The sequence below is a fragment of the Protomyctophum bolini genome, assembly GCF_963924005.1.
Source record: "Protomyctophum bolini genome assembly, chromosome: 10".
In the NCBI taxonomy this organism is placed as follows: domain Eukaryota; kingdom Metazoa; phylum Chordata; class Actinopteri; order Myctophiformes; family Myctophidae; genus Protomyctophum; species Protomyctophum bolini.
The window spans coordinates 30889946-30910789 of NC_137871.1; the positions used below are offsets into that span (position 1 = coordinate 30889946).

A 20844-nucleotide genomic window follows, 5' to 3' on the forward strand; every position below is an offset into this window, starting at 1 on the left:
GTTTTGTTTTCTGTTTTTCTGTTTCGTAAAGCGTCCTTGGGTTTCTTGAAAGGCGCTATATAAATTCAAGTTATTATTATTATTATTATTATTAAAATGTTTCTTTGTATATATATTTTTTTAATTATTTGTCATATCTGCCCTAACGGAACACACGTTACTACATAATTTAAAAAACAGAATAGAATACAAATTTGTAACGCACAAGTGATAGCTCACACCATGGTGTTTGTTTGTGGGAAGTGTGAATGAAGCAATATTACACGAGAGGGTGTGTTTTACCATGATTATTAGCACGACAGCGTTGCTGCAGGACCGAGGCTTTAGCCGAGTTCCGTTAGCACTGTGACAATAATGTATAATGTGATTTAGTTGTGTCTTATAGCACAAACATATAACTTACTTAGTTTTGCAGTAGGCCACGACACACACAATGCCAACCACCAGCAGGGCCACACAGATGCCTGTGATGGTCAGAACCCTTCTCTGGTAGAGTTCCTCCGCCTCTGTGGACGCAAATGTACATACATACATACATACATACATACATACACATGCATGCGCACGCAAACGATACACAGATACACAGTCATGCATGCACATGTATGCACACATGTATGCATTCACACAGGTATAAAGACAGGAGCAGGCAGACATGCACACACACGCGCACGCGCGCGCACACACACACACACACACACACACACACACACACACGCACACACACACACACACACACACACACACACACACACACAGATGCATGAGTGCTATTCTATTGACACAAATGACAACAAAAAGTAATCTCTCCCACCATTATCTTCTATATCTCCTGCTATGACACCGTTCCTAAAACAACTCCCATTCACTTGCCATATAGCCGGGCATAACATTGCTATGACATAATGAGCTATTATAATACAGTATATTAATGCTAACAATATCTCTCGATACTATGTATAAAAGAGACGCAAGTTCTATGCCACGCTATTGACTGGTAGCCTTTCACCTCATACTAGGAGGGTTAACAACACCCCGAGTTTGACGATGTAGGATAAGGTCTCTAAATCATACTACTGTGTCCCTACATGCATCACTTTATTTATGATGGGAATGGAATGCCCAAGAGGGCACGGCAGAGGGCCGTGAACTCTTGCCTGTACACATGGAATGAAATAAAAAACAGTTTGTTAACACCACAGTGGCTTAAGGGGGGTTACGAGAATGGGTTGGTATTGACAACCCCCCCCCCCCCCAAAAAAAAATACAAAATAGTTTACAATAGTACTTAGAAAATAGGTAAAAACTAGAAAACTGTGCCAAAAATGCCATTGATTTGTTCATACGTATGAAATGGTGCATGTTTACAGTGCAGGCAGCACTGTTTCATATAGGGTTTCCTTTTCGCTCACATCCAGTGTCTTGATGTGGTTGAGTTCATCTGAACCTGCTGACAACATTTACAAGCATTTATAGTGATCTATAAGCTCTCGCAGCCTCTCTCGCAGACACTCTCTGAAATATTACCCAACCTTATGGGTGTTTTTCTTTTCTCGTTTCCCGGTGGGGTTTCTGGGCTCACTGTGGTGACAACGCTCTGTGCCAGGATGGTAAATGGTGCAACAGTATACAATGACAGAAGGGAGCAACAGACAGGTCACGGGGAAAGAAGGAACAAATAAAAGGGGGAAAAAAGGGAGATGGAGAAGAGACAGTAAGAAGGTGGTTTGGGAGGGAAGAGCACATCCAGGGGCGTGTCTACAAGGAGGGTCATGCTAAATCTGCAATATCATTGGCCTCAGATTGTCTTTTTTCAATATGCCTGATACTGATTGGACAGTTTAGGTTGACATGGTTATTGCCAGCTCTCTTTCTTTAAACACTCTCTTGTAATAATTGTGTTTAAATGTTTGAATGTTTATTCTCAGTTCCGTGAACACACCTGTGGTTTACAGTTGCCCGCAATCAACAGGTGGTAACACATTTTGTTTGATTTATGTCAATTTGTTCCTCGTATGTTATTAGGAAGACGTTTCATTAGCGCTCATTGCAGAGAGGTGGTGGGATCAAATGGAAAGTGGCAGTCAAAACGGTGTAACAGTGATTAACAGCATTTAAGTTTGTGCTCAGTTAGAGAAGGAACTATTCTTAGATTTCTAATTGGGTCCCACAACAGTTACAAAACCTGTAGCATAATCCTGTACAGTACATTCCCAGGACCGAGGGGCTTATATTTTACATTTTGTAGACCAACATTTCCTTATGGCGATCTGTGCACCTGTTGTGCCCTCAAACCCCTATTTCAAACTCTTCTCGGCACGCCACTGGAAGTGTGGTCTGTGTGTGCTTGCGTGCGTGTGTGTGGGGGGAGGGGGGTGGGGGGGTGGGGGGTGGGTGCTAAAATAGATTGGGGGTAAGGAAGCGGGGGTTGCTAAATAAAGGGCGTCTGTAGGGATTGACAAGTCTTCCAGAGCCTCAGCCTGGCATTGTGTGAGTGTCACAGGGTACTGATGCAGATAGGAGGGGGACATAGGGAGGCTTTTGCTTGCCAGCTTAACGGAGCCAGAGAGACTCCTTTTGATTTAGGACAGGCCAGCTCCCGAGTCAATCAAGGGCAGAATGAGGACGGCCAGGGTGGCGCAGGCCTCTGCTATCTTTTGGCGATTCGGTTTGGTGAAAAGCTTTTGCAGCTTGCACGCGGTCAGTTGATTTATCGCTGTGTACAATGCCGATTCCAATTAGATAGTTCATCACGGCTATTTCCTGAGGACGAATGGCCATACAACCTCAGGATTTCAAAATAGCCGCAGTTAATCGGCACATTTGTATTCACAATGTGTAATTACATACACTAGTGTCTTAGTCAACAGACTACACTGTAAAACAACAGTAATTGTTTTGTCTCCTTTTCGGTGTGTTCTGCAGATTACTTTCAGATTGTGAAAGGAGTGCATGCAGAGAAGGGGGGCGCAGGTTGGGGGGGGGCAGACAGGGTTATTTAAAACCAGGTTAGTGGGCAGGGACAAGAGAGAGAGAGGTTGAGAGAGACCCAGTTATTGGTTTTTAAAGGGGAGATGGCACAATAATGCGTGACTGTGAGAGACTCTCAGCAAAATCTTAAGTCATTGTACAGCAAAATGAATAATAATGTTCCATACCCATAAATTCAATTCCAAGAAGCTCTGCCAATGCAGAACGACGTCATGTTAAAAGGGAAAAAGACAGATATATCACGGTCAGATATATTAGTCCCACTGTACCAAGAAATGAGTGCTGTCGGTGACATCACTGCGATTGACAGGTGTACCTTCCAGTAACAGACAGACTATGCAGGCAGCCTTAGCTCTGCGACCCCCATAATTGACAATAAAGTAAAATAAATAAATAAAATAATAAATAAAAATAGGGGGGGGGGGAGGGGGGGAGAAGGAACTAAATAAAGATAAAGAGTTGGAAAGAGAGGGAGGCAGGCAGGAAAATACATGCAAAGGCAGAGACAGACAAAAAGCCACATCACTTACTGCTATATTTACTAGACCTCATTTCTGGAGTAAACGATATCATATAACAGAAAGAAAAATACAAAAAAAAGACAAATAATTTCAACACAAGAACAAAGAATAACATAGCAGTGAGTTACTCTTCAACATAAAAACACAGTACAGTCAATGAAACTGGCACAGCAATAGTGAGTGAGTGAGTGCGTGGGTGTGTATGGTGGGACATGTCCTGCAAATATACAATTTTAATCGTGGTTTCTAGTTGGGTTCAATCAAATCACATTGATTACAGAGTACTTCCTTTAAATCAGTTTGCTCCGCTACTGCTGCATACTGATCTTTCTCATGCTCATCATCTTCAAAAAAATCATCACTGCATTCTCAGTAGGGCATTCTTTTATGGCTTGTGTGCAATGCTACCCATGGATAGAGTTGCCAGCAAGACCAAATCCAATCATTGTAAAAGTTAACGCAGTAAATCTCCCAGTCGAGAAAATATGCTTTGATTGTGCTTAATTGGTTGGCATCAGAAGTGAAACAGGCAGTGACGAATCAGCATGGATTTCAAACAGCCGAATCATTTCAACTCATTGAAAAATAGCATCACGATGCAAGATAAAAGCACACATTGTCCGTCGTTGACATTGTTCAGCCCCGCTGGTTTTCAAGGTGGGACCCGCGGGGACAACCAGGGTCTTTGTTTGAGGGGGGTTGTAGGGAATCCCCAGCTGCAGTGCATGATTGATAGCTTGGAACCAAATGAACACTTGCACTCTGAGGATTTTACAATGTAGTTTGGAGTCGCAAAGTGGCCCCAATGCACTAAGGCCTAGTGCATATGCTTGAAGTTACAATGTTTGAAAATCACTTGACCTTGATGATGGTGGAGCCTCTACTGTAGGGGTGCATACTTAGTTTAGACTAGTCATTGGTTAGACATGGATTAAGGTTAGGTTTAGGTGTGCTCAATGTAAACTCTGTACTTTGGCATTTAGACACATAGTCATATGGCCAAGTGAAATTACTCGTAGAATTAGCAAGCACCCTTAGAGAAATGAGTGTAAATCGAACCCCTCCCATGTATCATCTTGTGATTGCAAGGCCAGTGATATTTAGTTCACAGGTATGTGTGCATGAACTTGATTGCTAAGAGTTTGTTTACATGTTAAATAAAGTAATCTTACATTACAAGAATCATCACTATGATGCTAGCAAGCAGCAACACCCACTGTGTTGCACTATATTGTCATTGTTGGATAATTCCTTGCTGTCGGGAGAAAACCACTATACTTGTAACTAATTTTTTTTAGGTTTTTTATTTTCTATTTATCAATGCTATTGAACACCCTTTATGTCTGTGTGCAGGTTAAAAAAATAACAAATGAATAGTATAGTAAAAAGCGCTTCGGGACCCCAAACTGTCTGCTTAAGCAGCTCCACCACATCTCCCCCTCTCATGCAAGTAATAATATTGACAATATCTAAAGTCACAACACCATCTTTGATGAGGCAGTATTGCTTTGTCTTGAAAAATGTAGGCTTTATTTTTCATTTCCTGAAAAATGAAATTTTTGAAGTTAGGTGGTTTCTTCCCGAGGAGAGATTGTAGGATACTGTGTACATATAGTGGCTAATTGTTGTTGCCAGTCTATGAGAAGACATGATGACTACAACAACAAATCCAATATATCATTGGTTTTCAACCATTTTTGTATCAAGGGCCATTATTTGTTGGGCATTTGAGCCACGGACCACCATTTGATGAGATTTAGCCTCTTTGAACTTTGAATATTTTGTTGTCGTTGGATTATGATTTTGTCCACAATTCCATGCTGTATTGATGTCGGTATGGTAGGAGAGAGTAGGCAAAATAACAGGCAAAATAACAATTATACTTCATGTAGACTTATTGTAAATTAACAATAATTTAACTCTTGAGAGCGTAAAATGAGACCAAGGTCCATTTGCTTTCATTGTACACGCTCAAGAGTAAAAGATCTATAAGGGTCCATTTGGTTACCAACTCTGCATCATTTAGCTGGAGACCACCTGAAACCTCCTCAAGGACCCCTTGGTGGTCCCCGGCCGGACCACTGGTTGAAAACCACTGCAATATATCACCCACCGACTGCCATGTATGCAGTCACAGGAAAATGACACACATGCCCCATCTACAACTAAGTACCGGTACTGCAAATGACACACATGCCCCATCTACAAGTAGGCCTACTGCAAATGACACACATGCCCCATTTACAAGTACTGCAAATGACACACATGCCCCATTTACAAGTACTGCAAATGACACACATGCCCCATCTACAAGTACTGCAAATGACACACATGCCCCATTTACAAGTACTGCAAATGACACACATGCCCCATCTACAAGTACTGCAAATGACACACATGCCCCATTTACAAGTACTGCAAATGACACACATGCCCCATCTACAAGTACTGCAAATGACACACATGCCCCATCTACAAGTACTGCAAATGACACACATGCCCCATCTACAAGTACTGCAAATGACACACATGCCCCATCTACAAGTACTGCAAATGACACACATGCCCCATCTACAAGTACTGCAAATGACACACATGCCCCATCTACAAGTATACTGCAAATGACACACATGCCCCATCTACAAGTATACTGCAAAGCAATGCTTAAAACGCAGCACACTCATCGAGGGTATCGGGGGACAACTATATTATAAAACCATTCAAGCTGCACTCAGCCACATGCCAACATAATGCACTGGCCTTATTCCAGCATATTACCCTGCAGATTGCCTTGTGGAAATATTTTATTTTAAGCACATACATTATACTATTGGCATTGGGAATGATACCTACAGTAATCAGCCTGTCTTAGGGAGAGTTACATTAGATATAAAGGAGGAACAGATAGTGGTCTCTCATAATAATATTAATATATTACATTATTATTATTATTATTATTATTATTATTATATAAAAGTGTCTCTTTAATAGGATGTTATCCTAGGAGAGCTGGGTTATGTGTGGGTCTAGATGAAGCACGCAAACAGTGGTGGACAAAGTTCTCAACCCTTGTACTCGAGTCAAACTATATACTCCAGGTTAAATATTACTCCATTACGAGTGAAAGTTGTTGAGTCAAATTAGTTACTTGCTTACATGCAAGTTACTTGCTTTAAAAAATATTTTAAAGTATTTCAACATACATGCTTTTAAAAGTATTCAAGTAAGAACTATAGAGTGTCGCCCTATAGTCCTTTTTAGAACGACGAGGGCCCAGGAAGTAATTCTCCATTCATTTTTTTCCATAGATGTTTCAAAAAGCATTTATTTAAAGATGTTTAGGTCTCTTGCTGTGACAAAACATGACTATAAACACAATGTTTTGGGCCGATCAAATAATTAGTAAGAAGAAAAAAAACATTGTGTAATAAAATACTTTTTTAAATGTCTGGGAGAACGAACGGCCCTCGTCGGGGTGGGGGTGGGACTGCGACGCTCTGTAGTACCAAAGAGTCTCATTGGCCCTCGTCGGGGGTGGGACTGCGACGCTCTGTAGTACCAAAGAGTCTCATTGGCCCTCGTCGGGGGTGGGACGGCGACGCTCTGTAGTTACCAAAATTTGTTCAAGAGTCTCATTGGCCCTCGTCGGGGGTGGGACTGCGACGCTCTGTAGTACCAAAGAGTCTCATTGGCCCTCGTCGGGGGTGGGGACTGCGACGCTCTGTAGTACCAAAGAGTCTCATTGGCCCTCGTCGGGGGTGGGACTGCGACGCTCTGTAGTACCAAAGAGTCTCATTGGCCCTCGTCGGGGGTGGGACTGCGACGCTCTGTAGTACCAAAGAGTCTCATTGGCCCTCGTCGGGGGTGGGACTGCGACGCTCTGTAGTACCAAAGAGTCTCATTGGCCCTCGTCGGGGGTGGGACTGCGACGCTCTGTAGTACCAAAGAGTCTCATTGGCCCTCGTCGGGGGTGGGACTGCGACGCTCTGTAGTACCAAAGAGTCTCATTTGTGACTCTTCACAGGGAACTATGAGGGAACCTGATTCGCTGCATTCCGTTATTTGTTTTGGCCCAAAATAAATCATGGAACGCAGCGAATCAGGCTGGAAACAAGGCTAGGGAACTACTGCTGGTCATCAAATTATTGGCTAGCTTAGGAATGCGACAAAAACACAAAAGAATATCCATGAATTCCAGTCTCCACGGGGGGAGTAATCGATAGTTTAGAGATAAACTATCTCTTTAATACAAAAACCCCGGGGAAGCATCTGTGTCATTTTAGATTTTTTGCGCCGACGTGCTGTGTGCCGTGCTCACAGCACGGCACACAGCTTGTACATCTGCTGATTTTGAACATTTTTGAAAAACATCTTGGAAGTGTAAAAACTACTGAGGAATTTGTAAACCACTTGTCCACCACTGCATACACCAGCCACAGTGCTCCCCTCCATCCAACCCATCTAGCACGGCATGCACTAGCCCAGTGGCTCTCAACCTTTTCAGCCTGTGACCGCCCCAAATCATATTTGAACTGGGGAGCCCCCCACCCTGATAAGCACTTGGAATTGTTGATAGTATAGTTTATGGTATAGTTTGTTACTTTGGATGAATAAATTGCCCCTTTTTGAGGTATTACAATCTGGGACCACCCCCAAAATGATGTGGGGACCCCCCTGGGTGTCTCGACCCACAGGTTGAGAACAACTGCTTACTATCCCAGTGGAAAAGAGTGGACTGGACGTACTGTAAAAGCCGGCCATGACGGAATTCTGACAGCGGTCCCCCGTATAGTCATTAGGACACCTGGTAGAGGGAGGACAGGGGGGGGGAGGACAGAGGACAGTATAGTCATTAGGACACCTGGTAGAGGGAGGACAGGGGGGGGGGACAGAGGACAGTATAGTCATAGGACACCTGGTAGAGGGAGGACAAGGGGGGGGGACAGAGGACAGTATAGTCATTAGGACACCTGGTAGAGGGGAAGGACAAGGGGGGGGGAGGACAGAGGACAGTATAGTCATTAGGACACCTGGTAGAGGGAGGACAAGGGGGGAGACAGAGGACAGTATAGTCATTAGGACACCTGGTAGAGGGAGGACGGGGGGGGGGGGCAGAGGACAGTATAGTCATTAGGACACCTGGTAGAGGGAGGACAGGGGGGGGGGGGGGGGGGGGAGGACAGAGGACAGTATAGTCATAGGACACCTGGTAGGGGGGGGGGAGGACAGTATAGTCATTAGGACACCTGGTAGAGGGAGGACAAGGGGAGGAGGACAGAGGACAGTATAGTCATAGGACACCTGGTAGAGGGAGACAGGGGGGGGAGAGGACAGGGGAAGACAAAAAAAAAGTAGGATGGAGAGAGAGAGACGCACATACAATTTACCATTTAGGCACTTAGTGCGGACGTTCTTATCCACAAGCGACTTAAACATATACTATCAAAAATAATAATGTGTACATTGAAACTGTAGGATACCAGGTAAACAATGAACCTAGCAATCAGTCTAAACATTTACACTATCAAAAAGAATAATCTGTACATTGAAAGTGAAACTGTAGCATACCAGGTAAACAATGGACCTAGGCTGTAGCATCTGTCCACATTACAATAACATCTAAATTACATTTCAAATGTAATTAGCCGAGACGGAGGGTGAGACGAATACAGTGAGACAGCAGAGAGAATGAGGTGCTAGAAACTGGTTTAGTGGAAGGAGTAAGAAGTAAAACGTAGCAATAACAGCATATATAACAATATATTGTTACACAAGTAAAAGGTGTCCAAGTAAAAGGTCTGTGTCCAAAAGAGTCAAACCAAAAAGCTTATCGAAAATAACTCATTGCACACATGGAGAGAGAGAGAGAGAGAGGAGATACACACAGTGATATCATCCCTGTCATGTGGCTCACATCTGCCCTATGCAGATGTCACTAGAAGAGATCACACATCTGGTCGCAGTTAATCCCAAACCTTTTGGCTGGAGTTTCCCCGGGACCCAGACTAGTGAAAATTGCTGATCTAACGGCTATTTTCACTAAGACTTATTTATTTATTTTTATGGAATTTCTTAAGATTTGTTCTCAGATTCTTCTTTCGAAATATGCTTTATTTATTTTTTTATCCTATATGAAATACTCCATGGGTCCCGGCCCACTGTTTGGGAAACAGTGTAGTGGTTCTCAAGTCTCGGAACCTTTTCTGGATCGGGCCCACTTGTTAAGTGGTCAGATATACTTTAAGCTAATTTAGCAGTATCACAGTGAACATATATCAATGTTATATTAAATTATAATGTTGAAAACCACTGATATGGCTGGTGTGTCTGACACACCCTCACAAACCTCTCCAACAGAGCGTGATCTCTAAACTAGGAATGTATTTCTTAGATATGAATAATTGTAACAATGACAAAAATCCCACCACTCCTGTAGGCCTACCATAAGGGCTGAGTAGCAATAACCGTCTTAATCGTATTTCATTGAAAAAGCATGTCAACAGAAGGAATGTTTATCAGAATGGAAGACATTTATTTTGTCTCCTTTAATAATAATAATTGCGTTGTAATCTGCACTGCTGAACTGTGGTAGACAGCCTACACAGGCTGTTTGTAGGTTAGTCTACACTCTACATACCGGTCATTTGTACAAATCTTTGAATATATATTTGTTTTTAAAGCAGCGTTCTAGCAAATAGCAGTGTAAGGGTGCACGTAGCACACAGGTACTGCCCACTCCCGAGAAGAAGAATTACGTTTTATATAATCACCGTAATGTGATCGAAATGTAATACATACCTCTGATGTCCGCTTTGGGTCTAACCGAGTCTAATGTATGTATGACTGACTGACTGTAGCCCATGTCATGCTTAGTGTTTAGAAACAACTATTAAACAATAAAACAAAAATAAGAGTGACTGGAAGTGGAAGATGCTATTGAAAAGTAAAAGTTGCTGTGACATGACTGACATCCAAAAAAGGGGCTAATCGGCCTATCTACGGTAATTACATTGAAAATTGGGAGAAGCGGGGGGAGGGGGCTGGAGTGGAGGGGCAGAGCTACGTTTGAATTTATAACCAACACTACTTCCTTCTGTGTACAAAACACTACAAGTTGCCTATAATAGTATTCCTTTAAAAATAAAAGTATGGAATGAATCATTCAAATCATTGCTATGGGCTGCTGGGCATAGGAGGGGCTAGCACCCCTCAAAAATCACACTTGTGTGAAGTGAGGGGCGCAGCCAGGGCAGTAATTTATCAGTCAGATGACATCTTGCATTGTCATTTACTGCACCCAACAAACATTAATGTCTAATTTGTCCATAGACATGGCTGGCAAACGAATTACATCATACCTGCCCCAAACAAACATTAAAGTCCATTAATGACTTGTCTGGCAGATGTTTTTTGTTAAAAAAGGCCCTGAACAAACATTAAAAGTCCATAGACTTGGCTGCCAGCCTGCCACATGACGTAACTTTGTAAAGCCATGCATTATGGATGGAAGGCTATAGCGCCCCTCAAAAATCTGCCCAGCAGAGTGCTTGAATGTCTGAAATTGCATCTGACTCATAAGCATAACCGATTAGCTATATTGCAATAACTGAAGAGTTTAGACGAAGAACCATTTTAGTCCATACTAACTATCCATCATTTACAAAGCATGGATAACGGGTCAGGACAGCTCTGGCTTTTGGGGAGTGGTCAGAATAAATTATGGGCTTAAATGGTTCTTTGTCTTGACTTCATCTGGGATTTAAAGCATTCAAGAAAATATATTTATAAAAAAGGTAATAGTTGGAATCAGGTAAATCACAACAGAATCAACTTACAATAGTTCCAAAACCTTGTGATTGTTACGATTATCAGGTCTCATTAGCCTTGATGACAGCCCATCCATCCAAACAGAAAAGTCAGATCTGATTGCATTAAACTACGTTAAACGACATTAAACTCTCTTTGCCACTCACTTTCGGCATGCACATACCCTCTATTCTGTGTTGGAACTATACAATGATTAATTCACATACTTTGTCCAACGTATTAATGAATAACGTGCAAAACAAAAGAGAGCCTTCATCCATGCAGCCTTCACTGGGTGGGCATCCTTTCACCACCAACCAGACAACTTGCATTTTGAATCAATTACAGCAAAAACCCTCAGAAGAGCCCACTCAGCAATTTACCATAGAACTATAAATAGAGCAGGATAAAGAGAGGGAAGAGAAGGGGGGGGGGGGTGATGGAGAGAGAGAGAAAGAGTGGAGGGGGAGGGGATGGAGAGAGAGAAAGAGGGGGGGGGGGGGTGATGGAGAGAGAGAAAGAGGGGGGTGATGGAGAGAGAGGGTGGGGAGGGGATGGAGAGAGAGAAAGAGGGGGGGTGATGGAGAGAGAGAAAGAGGGGGGGTGATGGAGAGAGAGAAAGAGGGGGGGTGATGGAGAGAGAGAAAGAGGGGGGGAGTGATGGAGAGAGAGAAAGAGGGGGGGAGTGATGGAGAGAGATAAAGAGGGGGGGAGTGATGGAGAGAGAGAAAGAGGGGAAGATGATGGAGACAGAGAAAGAGGGGGGGTGATGGAGAGAGAGAAAGAGGGGGGGGGGGGTGATGGAGAGAGAGAAAGAGGGGGGGAGTGATGGAGAGAGAGAAAGAGGGGGGGGAGTGATGGAGAGAGAGAAAGAGGGGGGGAGTGATGGAGAGAGAGAAAGAGGGGGGGGAGTGATGGAGAGAGAGAAAGAGGGAGATAGTTGGAGCAGAAGCAGAGCTATGTCAGCAGAGTCTTTACAGTTGATCCTTTCATTCCTCATTCTTTCTCAGCCACCCCCAAACCTCCCCCCCACCCACCCCACACCCACCCCCAACCACTGACTCTTCCTCCTGAGAAAAAAAAGAGAAGCAGGCAAGTAACTAAGTACATTTACTTAAGTACTGTACTTAAGTACACATTTGAGATATTTCTACTTTACTGGAGTACTTCCGATTTCCAATTATTTGATGCAAATATTGTACGCTTACTCCACTACAGGGCAGCGATCCAGGAATCCCGAGTTGGTGTTGGCTAGACCTCACTCTCGCAGTAACTAACTTGATGATTAGTACAAAACAGACATTAACCACTTTTATACATTTGAAATCTTGAAACGGGAAGTTCTGCATAAGGAGTACTGTAGTACTAACTGCATTTTGATACTAGCACTTTTAAGTACATTTTGAATTCCTGCAGCTTTCACTTGTAACAGATTTTATTATTATGTCTACATTCCAGTATTGATACTACTTAAGTAAGAAATGTGAGTACTTTTTCCACCACCGAAGACAAGTACACCTCTTCCAGCCTCTGAATGAACCAAAAGCCTGTGTCTCATATTGTGCTCTTTCCGTTGCACTCAAACCGAAAACAGACCAATTACGGCCATGGATATTGTGCTGAGTCATCAACGTTTAGTGTGATAACGGGTGACAATTCAATCAATGTAATGTTGCGTTGCCTGTGGCTGGCAGGCGCTAACGCTGTGTGTGCGTGCGTACACCGAGGTGTGCCAAGGCATGGCTATTGGCTATTGGTGAGCTTTAACACAATTAGGTTAATGTTAGCTGCCGTTGTGAAGAAGAGACTGCATGGCAAATGGGTTGGAATGCAATACTTCACCTCATGCAGCAAGCCTTGACCCTGTAGTCTAACTACTGTATAGGTCTACTGTAATTTAACCAAACCTTTGCTTTGTGTACTGTATCCCATGGTTGCCTACAAATGATACTGAGAGGAAAGTGTGCTAAATCAAAATCGATTCACTCAAATATTGTGTTTTTTATTTTTCTAATGCCATGATTCTTTTAATTGCGCGCTGTGGGCTTGTGGATCGGCTATTTTCACTACTTCTTAAACATTTGTCATCTAATGTTTTAGATTTCTCTTTAATTTCTTCATGAAATTACTGAAGAAAAAAAAATCACTGAATATGTTTTTAATTAATTGCTTTTTGGGGCATGTTTTCTTTTTTTTGTATGTTTTTGAAATGATAATAAAAAGATATGTAGGAAACAAAAAAATGAAGGGACCCATAAAAATGTGTCTGCAACCCAGAAATGGGTCCTGACTCACTGTTTGGGAACCGGTGAGTCTACATCTCTCGGAGCTGAGCGAGCTGAGCAAGCGGCACGGACTGTCCACGGACAGCGCTCTTTATTTATGTCCCGTTATCCACTGACTCCGGCAGACAGGCCCAACAAAGGATGACAAAGCCCAACAGCTACTGAGGAGCTTTCTGGCAAAGCTCTAGAATCTAGATCAACACAAAGTGCTTTTCGGGGTGTCCTGACAGGGTCACGGGTACAGAACGAATGCGTTCTTTGATTGAATTGGGTCCTGAGTGACCAGGGGTCGTCAACATGTCCGTGGCAAAGGCTTGGTCTTGTCCGTGGCAATTGTTTTGATTGCAATTGCTTTTTTACACATTATAATGTTCTTATTTTGATCATAACACCCAATTACTGCATGCCAAGTCTCCAGGTTTTCTTCAGAATATTCAGTATGACTTACTTTAATACTACGACACTATGGCGTATTTGGAGTTCAACTAGTAATAGTGCGCCTCAAATGTTTTTGACGACCCCCTTAACTCTGAGAGTTATGGGGTCCATTTGGTTCCATTTTTACACTCCCAGAGTTACAGACCTGTTATGGTCATTCAGGGCTAGCTCTTTGTGTTTATCGTAATACCAGTAAGAGGTTGCGCTGAAACAACAGAGCTTCTTAATATGGCACAGTTGAGAAACAGTCCAGTTAAAACTATTAATCTGGTGTAGAGTTGCTGGCCGGCTCCATATATGCAGATGTAGTCTTCACCATGTATGGCTATCCAGGGTTTAGGTCATTGTCGTGATCTTCATATAATGGAGATCCAGGTAGTCACATGGAGACCCATGTGTCGTACGAACTTGGTTCATTTGCAAGTGTGACTCTCATCGCGGCAACCACACTGGTTATCACGTCGCAATTATTGGCCACTCATTTTGTAAGTCTGTGGTAATTTCAACAAAAATGTCTACCACGATGAACCAGGCTGGTTTTGACCTAATGATCAGAGCAAAATCCACGACCCATATAGTGTGAAAAACCACTGTTTTCTTTTTAGCAGTGCAGCATATCGACATCTTGCAGCAGCCATTTCATATACCTGGGCCAGTTGGTGGAAATATCAACCCTCACACATCCTAAAAAGTATGCATATTTATGAGTATGACTTAATTATTCTACCCGCCGATGCAATGTCATGCTCTCAACTCCCTGGATTTCCCTCTGGGAAGTGTCATATGTGTGTGTGTGTGTGTGTGTGTGTGTGTGTGTGTGTGTGTGTGCGCGCTATAAAGATATGTGGTGTGTGTGTGTGTGTGTGTGTGTGTGTGTGTGTGTGTGTGTGCGTGCGATATAAAGATATGTGGTGTATGCGTGCACGCCTGTGTGTGTGCGTGCATGCATGCGTGCGTGAGTGTGATATAAATATATGTGGTGCGTGTAGTTGAAGTCAGATCGAGAGAAAGACAGAAGGCACAGCCCTACTATTTTCAAATGGCCGAAATGTATATACTGTACATACATGTATATACATGTACACTGTAGGGCTGAATTGGTTAATTGCGCCTGTAGGTCGCAGTCAGTCCGTCACGCCTCGTGACATGCTCCATATGTGGCCATTTACGAAGATCACGACACTCACCTCATCAAACCCGGGATCCGCACGTAATTCCGACGGAGCATTAATCCGACATGCATGCTTGCGGTTATGGTTAGGTTAGGGTTTGAGGTAGGTTGGTTATGGTTAGGTTAGGGTTTGAGGTAGGTTATGGTTAGGTTAGGGTTTGAGGTAGGTTGGGTTATGGTTAGGTTAGGGTGCGAGGTAGGTTGTCGTTTGTCGGACCAATGACTAGTCTGAAGACTCTGAACTAAGGTTATGTTTAGGTTAGGGTTTGAGGTAGGTTGGGTTATGGTTAGGTTAGGGTTTGAACTTTGAGGTAGGTTGTCGTTTGTCGGACCAATGACTAGTCTGAAGACTCTGAACTAAGGTTATGTTTAGGTTAGGGTTTGAGGTAGGTTGGGTTATGGTTAGGTTAGGGTTTGAGGTAGGTTGTCGTTTGTCGGACCAATGACTAGTCTGAAGACTCTGAACTAAGGTTATGGTTAGGTTAGGGTTTGAGGTAGGTTGTCGTTTGTCGGACCAATGACTAGTCTGAACTCTGAACTAAGGTTATGTTTAGGTTAGGGTTTGAGGTAGGTTGGGTTAGGGTTAGGTTAGGGTGTGAGGTAGGTTGTCGTTTGTCGGACCAATGACTAGTCTGAAGACTCTGAACTAAGGTTATGGTTAGGTTAGGGTTTGAGGTAGGTTGGGTTAGGGTTATGGTTAGGTTAGGGTTTGAGGTAGGTTGGGTTATGGTTAGGTTAGGGTTTGAGGTAGGTTGGGTTATGGTTAGGTTAGGGTTTGAGGTAGGTTGGGTTATGGTTAGGTTAGGGTTTGAGGTAGGTTGGGTTAGGGTTATGGTTAGGTTAGGGTTTGAGGTAGGTTGTCGTTTGTCGGACCAATGACTAGTCTGAAGAGTCTGAACTAAGTACTGCACCCGCTGAGAATGATGAGACATCGAAGAGGAAGGACGGGTGGGAAAGGATCAACATATGGAATGTCAGAACAGGTCAGCTCCATATATGGAGATCAAAGAAAATTATGGGCGGGCCCTAACTGAACCCCGCCTGGCCTTACTAATTAGCACACATTTTACGCCCTACACGGTCCGAACGTAAAAAGAATAATAATAGTAATAATTCCCAGACCTCAGGGCGTCTTACTGGTGTACTATAGCTATGTTTTGTAACTAGTAACTAAAGTAGTAACTAAAGTTTTCAAATAAATGTAGTGGAGTAGAAGTAAAAGTGACATTGGAAATACTCAAGTAAAGTACAAATACCTCAAAATATACTTAAGTACAGTACTTGAGTAAACTGTGCTTACAGTTTACGTTCCACCACTGAGAGACAGAAACACCAAATAAACAGCGGAGCGAGAGAAGGTGGGAAACGGGGAGGAAATACAGCCAGAGGCCCAGAGAGCGAGAGTGCTGACTTACTTGCAGGACGGCTGGTTGATGCCATGTATGAAGTAACAGTCTCCTCCGTTGACGCAGTAGGCCTTCTCCGAGTCATTGCAGCGCCGCGTATGACTCACAGCTGGCGACACCGTGGTGGTGGTGGTGGTCACTGGGAGGGGGAGAGAGAGAGAGAGAGAGAGGGACAGATGGGACGGATGGAAAGAAAATGAGCTTGGCAGGAATGGGAAAAGTGAGTCAGTCGTCGTGTGCGGTTGTAAAAAGCTACATCTATAAATAGGTACGATGGATCAGGGGTTCACAAACGTTTTTTCTTTTTTTTTGGGGTGGGGGGGTGGGGGAGGACAAAATATCGTTCTCCTCCCACGGCACCACCTGACTTTCATCGGGACTTTATAGCGCCTTTACAGTATGTCATGTTAACGGTAACGTAAATATGTAAATCCAAAGATATCAGTTTATGTCAGGGCTGGGCAACTTTGACAATGGCGAGGGCCACTATATTTCCACACTCACTCCAGAGGGCCACATTGCATATTACTGTCGTAGCAAAAATAGCCGATCTACAAGCTCAAAACTATATATTTGAATTTAAATACTGAATTATCTTTTGCTATTTTTGAATAGGAATCCTGAAAAGCAATAATTTCAAATGCATTTAGTTATATGCCTAGTTATGTTAATTTTATGAACTAAACACAAATACATTGGACATAAAAAAAGACTAACATTTTAATACTAGTATTGTTGAGCTACATAGTAAAGCGGGTCATGTTTGCGTGTTTGGAATTGTAACAGCTGAAATCATATGATGATATAGCAGTAATCCTAATAACCTCCGGGCCGCATGTGGGCGCCAGGCAGCTGCCCATGTATGTCACGAGGATCATGCTGCTATATGGTGCTGAGACATGGACGATGAAGAAGGCTTGGCACATACAGTACTAGTGTAATGGTGCTTTGTTTTTGTTTTTCGGTACCACTGCATTTTAATAACGTTGCGTGCATGCACGTACACGCACGCGCCCGCCGCCTACAGCTGATACAGAACACCATAATACTGTGTTGAAAATCTACTGGTTCCTACTTGTCAATTTGTGACTTTGTCGCACGCACACACGCAGTGACGCACACAGACACACACACACACACACACACACACACACGTCTCACACACACACACACACACACACACACACACACACACACACACACACACACACACACACACAAACACACACAGAGTAGCCTATGTGCCTACTACAGACTATGGTGAACTGACGCCAATAACAACAAGCATAGCACGTCGTAGAGCAATCTTTGCTGGCCACTGCTACCGCTCCAAGGATCAAGTCATATCAGATATCTTGCTATGGCGGCTCCCCCAATTGTCCAGAGGAACTAGGCCTCATACATACAGACAGACAGACAGACAGACAGACGCTCACAGATCTGGACGTTGATGATGCTCGTTCCGTTCTCTTGTCCTAGCGAATTCTCTGCCACACATGTGTAGTTGCCGGAGTCTTCCACACGCACACGACCGATCTGAACCTTTGAGTTTTTCCTTCATGAGAGAAAGGAGAGAGAGAGAGGCTTTCAGAATATACGCAGATACCGCATTCCATGTACATTTCTGCGCTGCTCTTCAAAATAGTATGAACAGAATCATTGCTTATTAGATCATGTGGCTAAATGGATCAAATGGAAGCGCACACTGTCCAGTCCCAAATCAACAAGGAATGATTTGACAGTAACCGAAGTGCCCATTTGCTACCATTGTTTTTTTTAATACTTAACACGACAGAACGTGAGTGTAGTGGATGACGTAATGGTTAGGATTCAAACCCATGCTGACACAAGTACATTAGTCCTGTGTCTCTGTGGTAGGTTAGGCAGTGTTAATTTTGTTGACTAAGACTAAAAGACTAAAAGACATTTTGATATTTAGTCGACTAAGACTAGATTAAGACTAAATAGGACTAAAAACTAAATGGTGTTTTATTCAAAAGACAAAGACTTAGGGCTCCATTTTTGTCGCCACCTTTACCTGTGACGCGCCCGCAAGTCAGCCGCTGCCCGAAAATTACGAATATAGGAGCTTGCTCTGTCCCTACCCATTGACGCCTGGTGTAACGTATACGTTGTTCTACCCTTGATGCCGGCCGTGCTCTCTGTGTCTCATCAGCTATTGCTATACATGTAGCAACATAACTATTTAAAAAAAAATCATCAGAATTTGAAGGTTTTCAGAAACCTTAGGTCAGGCCCTAGAAGGCGTTCCAGATTTGGCCTCAGGCATCAATGGGTTAATGGTATTTTGGTCCAGCGTCACCCGCTATCTATTTTGCAGACACCGGTACTTGCGCCTAGAGCTGTGGTCATGGGCGTGCTGGCACGCTTTCCCCTAAATTGCTATTTTGGTCACACATATTTGGGAAGGCGATAGTGGAGTTTAAAAGCACCGTATGCCAAATTAGTTTGGTAAAGCGCTGGCCTGCAACGATGTCTGCGCAGAGGTGAGTGCCTGCCACTTCCTTGCGTCCAATGTGTTTATATAATTGTCTAGTCAAATAAGTTATTTGACTTGTGCCAGGCATTGTGCGGCATGCACGATTCCATTTGCTCATTCTGTTTCATCACCCCATAGCGCAGCAATTGGGGTTTAATCTGATTTACCAAACTTTTGCTTGATACCGTTTCGTAGAGACCACTATGAGCTATGGCCTACACGCACAATCTATATACCAAATGAAAGCCCCCTGGGCCTTTAATCTACTCTGGGGTTCTGTGTGTGTGGCTGTGCCTTTAACCATTCTGATGCAGTGCTGGATTGGAGGGTGGAGCCAGAGATGATTAGTGGAAGGGGAGACACCTGGCCATTGTCTCACCAAACACTATTTAAGAGACCTGCTCTCACAGCACTTCAGATCTGCTTTTCTCCACAGGCTGCAGGGGCGGCCGCAGGAGAGCACCCTTGTTCTTTTGTTTGGTTGTTTTTGATTATAGGTTTTGGGCCAGCCATAACAACATAGTACTTTGAAATATTAGAACGAGCTAGATCTGAGCTAGTTGTGACTCAATGAAAAGACGAGTGTTCTTGCTCTGTGTGGGGTGGAAAAGAAAAGAAAACACGGGCAACGGATAAGGGATCTCTTAAGGCAATGTCATGTGGCATGGTGATTGGTTTAATTAAACCACACCTATGCATAATATAACGGGTAACCGAGGTGTTTAGGGATTTAGACAGGTAACCAAAATACCAACTTTAGTGCTAAATCCCCAAATTGTGTATTGAGAAAGCTCGAACAAAAATGGAGCACTTAGACTAAATATTTTCTGGCAAAATTAACATTGCATTGTGACTAAGACTAAAACACTAAAAGAGTGAGATTTTGCAATTTAGATGACTAATTCTGCTGAAAAAATTAACACTGCGAGCAGGAGAGTTGCTTGGAACTCGGTGCCTTTGACAACACACTGGATATTTCTATATTTAGCAATATATGAATATATTAATCTATAACACACGTGCATATTTGAGGAGTCCCCGTCAGCCCGGTGCACACTGACTGAATGTACCCTTCCTAGCCTCAGCGGTCTGGTGCTGAAGCTCCGAGTCATGGCTAACGCAATGCGTCACGTTTTCAACAAGCAAAACAAAAGTATAATGTTTTGAGCTTCACCTTGGAAGGTCTGACTCACTTGTTGGTCTTGATCTTGAGGTCTCGGCCCTTCTGAAGCTCGTGTCCATCCTTGTACCAGCGAAGGAAGGCCCGGGTTCCCGGACGCCTCGCACTTCACGTAGAGCTTGTCCCCCTCCATCAGAGACTGACCTTGCATGGGCCGCAGCTTAGGAGCAGAGGCTGGATAGGGGAAGAGAGGACAAGGAAGGCCAGGCCAAAAAAGGAGAGGGGAGGCATGGGCGGGAGAGATAAATGGACGAGAGAGAGAGAGAGAGAGAGAGAGAGAGAGAGAGAGAGAGAGAAAAAGAGTAGAATGGGGATGGAGGAGGGGAAGGGAAGGGAGTAAGAAAATCAAAGCCTGCATTATTGAAATTAACTACTGGATAATCTGTTTAACTGTGCGTGTGCGTAATATAAAATATCTGTATAGAGGGTTCAGATGGCAGCAGGATCATAACCTCAAGTGCTGGTTTGGAAAGATACATTCACTCACACGCATGTGCACAGAACACACAGGCGCGCACACGTGTGTGTGTGTGTGTGTGTGTAATG

The 20844-nt window shown here is 43.5% G+C and overlaps 1 protein-coding gene across 1 annotated transcript in view; it reads right to left on the reverse strand.

Annotated features, from left to right (window-relative positions):
• Window positions 1–20844, reverse strand: part of nrg2b (neuregulin 2b) — a gene marked incomplete at both ends in the record, with an annotated part of 53926 nt that overhangs the window by 9710 nt on the left and 23372 nt on the right. Inside the window, 7 exon segments of the mRNA XM_080773455.1 lie at window positions 404–506; window positions 3159–3182; window positions 8258–8316; window positions 16628–16757; window positions 18055–18173; window positions 20312–20380; window positions 20382–20472. Coding sequence (XP_080629581.1) covers window positions 404–506; window positions 3159–3182; window positions 8258–8316; window positions 16628–16757; window positions 18055–18173; window positions 20312–20380; window positions 20382–20472 — 595 coding nt within the window.